The following is a 6,950-nucleotide window of genomic DNA, read 5'->3' on the forward strand; positions in this document are numbered from 1 at the left end:
CAGTATGGACACTTTTGCAAAGCACTAACATAACTACGCCAGCAATGGAGGGAATCCAATGATTCATGGAGAGATGTTTTATTTTTTAACCATGCTTTTCTTATATTTTTTGAAAATGATTTGAAGTTTAGTTTTTTTTATTTTTCATTTTAGATATATCCCCCCAAAATAAAAATTTCTGGTGTGAATAAGTTAGAGGCAGATATAGAAATATTTTCAAGAAATATTATCAATTAATGGTCAATATTCTTATTAGGGAAGAGTTTAGGGTTTTGATTTAAAGCAAAACACTTTGAAGAACACAGAAGCTAGACTCAGACCTTTTACATATTGCTCTTCTCCTAAAGCATAAATGCACTCAGTCAAAGGCTCCTAACACCCATGGCTGCAGATTAGCAGCTGGCACAGATCTACTGTCGACCACAGCTTATTGTCCTCTTGGCTGCTAGAGTGAAGGTTACTTGTTTGTATTCAGTGAAGTCAGTCAGCAGCTCTTTAGCTTTCTGCAGTCTGCAGGGCACAGGTGGCGCCGGTCGATGTCTGATCACAGGCAACAAAGCATAAAAGGTTTGATGTTGATGTAAAGACTCAGTATACAAGGCGCCCGCCCACATGATGTGCATTTATACAGTAAGATTACAGTTATTCAAAGATGCATTTTAAAAGAGAAGACCTCCATTAGCAGAATGATGATTCTACCTGAGGAGTAGAAAGAGGATCCAGTCAGAGTTAGTTGGATTTATGGAAGTATGAAAGCTGCTCCACCCTAAACCCAAATGCTGAAAGTAATTCATTAGTCTGAGTGGTTGAAACTCATTAGTTTGTAAAATTTCTGCTATATTAATATAGTTTTTTTTTTAGTACATTAAGTCCAAACTTTAAATGAATCTAGATTGTTTGTTTTTTCATTAAAATTTAACTAAAATAACTTCATAAACCTTAAGTTAACTGCTTAGCTGGCAATGGGTGTGGCTAACATGGCAACACCATGATTGAGGTTTGTACTACATTTAGTCAGCAGTATTCAATGTTACCTGATAAGCCATTATTAAGGACCAGGTGAAGAATTAGTGAATATGATATTTCAATTTGTCACACCACAGAAATAAAAAAATTTTATCAATTAAAATGAGTTTGAATTGATTAAAACACAACCGAATATACGGAATGATGTCTCAAGAGTAATTAAATAACTCTTTGTAGTCATAGTAAGATGAACCCTCATGAGGCATTTTAACGGTTTGGCCAAATTGCTCCAGCGATCTCCACAGTTCATGAAGCTTCATGTGAACATGTCAACAATTATTGCAATTATTGTTTTTCTTGTTTTCTTGCCCCTTAAGGTTCCTTTGAAATTGTTAATGATTGGTCTGTATAATAAAATATTTTGTAAGTTTTCTTGTTTGTAAAATGTCTGCGCAAAATGAAAGGTGTTAGTCATTTTATTTAAACATAATACTTTTTGGTTTTAATCGGGTTGGAAGTTATGTGTTCAACCAATGTCTTGGTTAAACCAAACAATCTAATTTGGTAGTGTTTTTACACAACCTTTATTTGTACTAGCGCAAAGCAATACAAATTAGGCAAAATACTTGTGTTTTATCTCAACTTTCAATAGTCTGAGGTGGGTGTTGAACCAAGAATCTCAAGAGTGGAAGTCCATTACAGCTGACACCACTAGAGAAGTGACATGACATATTAGTTAAATTCTATTACATCTGTAACCAGTGGCTTGCTCAGATTTTGATCATTACATTGTTTAATCTCACAAAACTAGTTTTAACCAACTAGATTGGTTGTTTTTCCAACCAATCTATCTTTGAATATATACAACCTATCCAACTCAAGCATCTTGACTGAACACAGAGGCTGTTTAAATGGCTGCCGAAGTTCCAGGCGAGCTGAACAACTTCCCGAAGCGGTCACATGGTATAGCGGGGTAGCGAGGCTTCGGACGTCATCGATTTTGGCTCCTCCTCCAAATAAAGCAAGCCAATATGTGCCTCACGAAAACACTACTTCCAGTACTCGAGACACGCCTCAAAGCCTAGGTCATCTCATAACATCACCAACTCTTTGTCCTGAAAGACTGGGGGCGTGTCCTTTAGGGGCGCCGAACCCCCGCCAAAGTTGCTATTCTATTTCACTGCAACAGTCACAATGAAAAAATATGCTAAATATAATCTGTACATTCTTATTTTTAATTCAGCTGGGATTAGTGGAAGCTTCCTGCATATGTGACTGATGTGCAATAGGGAAACAGAGTCACTCCGCTCTCTGACTGCAGACACAGGCTTCAGCTGCTGCCTCTGAGTCCCTGTGTTTTAGAGGAGGGAGGAGCTCGCTCACTAACTGTTCAATAGAGACCGTGAACTCAGAGCGATCTGCACTCTATGTGTTGTCACTAAAATATCCAACATGACAGGAAGAAGTTGCTAGATTTGTTGCTAGGCGCTTTTTTGAAAAAAAAGTCCCTAGAGGGGTCTAAAAATATAACAACAAAGTCACAACAAGTGGCAACAATGCATAGGCAGCCTGACTTCATTTTTATACCGCTGGGCCCGCAGGGGGCGGACCTATGCTGGAGGCAGCTGCATGATGACACGAGGCCACACTTTTAGACACACCCAGCAAAATTCAAACACAAATTTACTGCTAGTGCCACAGTTTAATCCTAAAAGGTTGGGAGGCTCTTTACATGTGTAGAAAAATACATTTATGTTTGGAAAATAGGGGAATTCTCTTTACATGCTGTTTAAATTTTAAAATGTTAATAATATAGGGCTATAACAATTATGCCAATTGTTGTTTGGTATTATAGTACCAACGGGGTATAAATAGCACATCAGGTTTATAGGTAGTCGTTGGATTTGTTGCTGTCTTTGTTTTTGGACTAAAGAAACAACTGAACAAAAATCTTAAACTCTTTGCAAATAAAACTCTTTCCTATATATAGTTCCTATATCTAAATACCTTAAACAGTATTAAGTAAATGTTTTCATTTGGCTTAATGAACCATTCTAATTAAGTTGAAATCTAAATGTAGAAGTAGGACTGACTGATTATTAATTTGTAATTTAAAGTTCACAACCTTAAACATTTTGAGGCAACTGAATGCTTTACAGTTTTTTAAGATCTGGTCATTTATTCATGTTTACAAAGTGTTGAGGTATTTTTGACAAATCTAGACACCCTTCAGGCCTCCTTTCAGTTCAGAATTTCCAGAACCCATCCATTACCAGGTTTTGTGTTTTATCAGATGCCCAAACCACTTTAACTGTGTCTTTTGGATTTATATAAATATTAACTTTACTTCTCCTTCTCTATTCACATGTTGTGTCTGAGTAATATATTCTCCCTATCCATAAGAGATCGTCCAGGCACTCTGTGGATGAAAGTTATTTCAACCACATCCAAGATGTCTGCAAAGGATCAGTTTCGTTATTAGATGAAGCCGAGTTTCTAAAGTTTGAATGCAGCTCTTGATTAATCTTCAAAGCACCCTTCTTATATGGAAATATTAAATGTTGGGAGCGTTTGTCTTAAATGAGGTTTAAACGATTAAAAGGTAAAATATCTGCAGATAGAACAACATCTTAGCTTTTTTAGCCGGCATGTTTGATGACTTCCCCATTAACTGTCCTGGTGCTGCAGGAAAAAGGGCATCTTTCCGTTCCATATATTAGGTTAGGGTCAGACTATGATGAGTGTAAGAGTTTGAAGGACTTCCTGTACCATACCTCTACCCTCACAGCAGCTGTGTCTGTTTCCTCCTCTTGCAGGCGGCTCAGTCGGGGGTTCACACATTGTTGCTCCAAATGTTCCTTTTTCTGTGGAGGACCTGGTGTCTGATCACATCTTCTACGTCCAGAACCATCAGAAACCTCAGGCCAACAGGGATGTTTTCAGCTTATACATCAGTGACGGATACAGCCAGACGGAAGCATTCACTGTGGAGATCGAGATCCAGGTAGGAAGTTTTCAATGGGTGACAATAGACAAACTCACAGGCTCAGAGTTGATAGTGTTTGATCAGTAGTGAAAGCTATTGATTAACTCTTTGTTCTGTGTTTTCTGTTGCAAAATACATTTTCTGACCTATAAAGATGATACATTGGTTTAGAATTTGTTTTTAGTATTCATATTTTTAAAGGGATGATTTTCAACCATCAATGTGATGCTTCTAAGTCTTTTATTAAGTATAATACCTGTTATTAAAACATTAAACCATCTTTCTTCCAAGGAACAAGGATTTCATTTTGTTTCCAATGCATTTTATTGTTAATAAAAGCATTAAGAGTATGCAAAGGTCCTCCAAACATTTTCGTTGTCTTATTTTAATTTGGTATGTTCAGCAGCCTGTTCATAGCCTCAGCAGATTAACAGCATGGAGGAGTTCTGCTTCTGAATCTGTTTCTGAATCTGTTTCTGAAATTCAGACAGGTTGAACCTGAAAAACGTCCTGGTTCTTCAGGTTCAATTTGCATGTTTTCTAAGCCAAAAAAAGGTTTTGTTTTGGTCTACTTTATTAAGCTCTGAACTCAATGCTAATTCTGACATTTTGAATTGAAAAGCTTCCTGGATGGGAAGTGAAATGTCTTCAAACTTGGAAACAAAGTCCAGTGGATTGATTTTTAACTTAACTAGGAATGACTATGACCAGGGGCGGATTCAGGATATTTGGGGCCCTAGGCAAAGACATGCATAGGGCCCTCTGAATTGAAAAGACAACACTTAAAACAGACCCATTATACAGATACAAAATGTTATCTTAAATTTTATTATTTATAAATAAGCACTTTTTAAAAAAAAGTGCTAGAGGGGTCTGAATAGTTGCTAAATAAAGCAACAAACGCGCACTTGGCACCGTTTGTTTTCAAATGGTTTGCAGCTGACTGGACCTTTCTTCACTTGCGCGGCAAACGGACTGATCCAATGTGGCGGACACTAAAGCATTCTGATAGCATTTTAGAGAAAGGATTTCTATCAAAAACATAATTAATGTGCACAAATGAGTAATACCTGTATTAACCATACATGTAAAAGGAGGTTTATGGGTCCCCAGGAATTTGGGGCCCTAGGCAGCTGCCTAGTTTTGCCTAATGGTAAATCGCCTAATGGTAAATCATATAACATTCAACAGAAATCCAGGTGTCGACCCACCTGAAATGACTTAGAATCCACCTTTTATATGGTGTTCAGACAAGTGGCCAGGTCAAATGATTCATTAATTGGGGCATCAGGACACATGGTGAATTATCGAAATACTGAGATATATCTAATTTATAATACTGTTATAAAACTAATGCTGGTCCTTCCCTCTAGTTAAGACCCTTATTACTCTAAATAATTGAAGTATCAAAAGTTGAAAGGCTTAAAGAAAGAAAGTTTAGTTGATAAATTTAACATTATTATAAAATCCAAAGAAAAACAAAGTCAGAGCTTTAGGAAAACAGAGGAATCCAAATAACTTTTTGCTGTTTTTTTTTTTTATTTTTTATTTAAGTCTTGAATAATAAAGAAGCAGCAAAAGCTCCTAATTCACGCTAAAGGATGGTCGGGACTTTTAAATAGAGGAGCTGCACAGGTTTGCAAAGTCTCCAAATTACAGACATGATCTTATAGCTACTTTTAAACCATTTTGAATGATTTTAACTTGTTGTTTTTGTTAAGAGGTTCTCATAGATCCAGTATTGTGTACTACCTTACACATCTTCCAATGTTAGAAGTTTTAGTAATTGATCATCTATCTTTCCTGCTCTAAGAAAGACTTCATCTAAATTAAACATCACAGCCTTCAGCCTGCTCTTTCTCTCTTCAGTATAAACATAATCGGTTTCCTAATCAGCTAATTAATCCTGTTTTGAGACTCCAGTTGAATTGATGAGGCTGTCAGTGAGCAGTTAGGTTAGCAGTGTGTGTGTGTGTGTGTGTGTGTGTGTGTGTGTGTGTGTGTGTGTGTGTGTGTGTGTGTGTGTGAAGCAGCCATGTATGGTGGATCTCTCAAGGATCCAAATCCCTGTTAAAATATAAGGTTTCTGCTTGGTTAACAATTTAGACTTTCATCAAAAATGTTAACCTTTAGAGCAAAAAATAAGCTCTGAATTCAGTTCAGTCAAACTAATATATATTTAGAATGAAATTTATAAACAGAAAAAGGTGCAGGTACGTGGTTGCCTAGATGGGGGGTTGCGGCCCCATGGGAGTACACCGGGGGGGGGAGTATGTATGTTTGAAATAAGGTAGGTGAATAGTAATAATAATATATATACATTAAAACTGTGACAGTTTTTCCAATATCATGAAATCGGCTTTTATAAATCATTATAAACTATAACTTGTAGTAATATATCACTTTAACATGAAAACCATGTGAACTTTGAGGCTCTTCCTCTGTCTAAATATGTGAGAAAATTATCCTACTTTCACTGGCAGTTCAATGGTTTTACCTTTGGCACAAATATAATTGCTTTGGTCTGCCTTTCTATCCCCAAAGAGACAGTTTGTTAAAAAGTTTGTTATTCACTGGAATTACTATACAAATAGAAAAATATGCTTGTTAATATTCTTTCTTCTAAAAAAAGCAATGTAATATAATACGCTAATACAAAAAAGTTAGAAAGACATTCTAAAAGGGGATTTTTCTTTATGCATGTTGTAGCAGTGTCTATTAGTTTGCAAATGGGATCCCTGGTCAGAAGTTAAAACTATTGTGGGGGCAAAATTTTGTGAACTCCTGGCCTGGAGCAAAAAGTCTTATATTGTCACTGTGCATTTTTTTTCTTTCAATATTTTAGACTATTCTGTTTGTATTTATAATCAGTTAGTGTGAATCTGATTAAAACAAAATTCTTTTTCTTATATTAGCACCCTTTAGCTAAATTCCTTCCTTCCTTCCTTCCTTCCTTCCTTCCTTCCTTCCTTCCTTCCTTCCTTCCTTCCTTCCTTCC

At 36.4% G+C, this 6,950-nt stretch overlaps 1 protein-coding gene across 1 annotated transcript in view; it reads left to right on the forward strand.

Annotated features, from left to right (window-relative positions):
* Positions 1-6,950, forward strand: part of fras1 (Fraser extracellular matrix complex subunit 1) — a 352,266-nt gene that overhangs the window by 287,085 nt on the left and 58,231 nt on the right. Inside the window, exon 40 of the mRNA XM_015373599.1 lies at positions 3,783-3,970. Within this exon, the coding sequence (XP_015229085.1) occupies positions 3,783-3,970 (188 nt within the window). The remainder of the gene's footprint in view (positions 1-3,782; positions 3,971-6,950) is intronic.

This window comes from Cyprinodon variegatus, unplaced genomic scaffold (assembly GCF_000732505.1).
Source record: "Cyprinodon variegatus isolate N-32 unplaced genomic scaffold, C_variegatus-1.0 Scaffold89, whole genome shotgun sequence".
Classification (NCBI taxonomy): domain Eukaryota; kingdom Metazoa; phylum Chordata; class Actinopteri; order Cyprinodontiformes; family Cyprinodontidae; genus Cyprinodon; species Cyprinodon variegatus.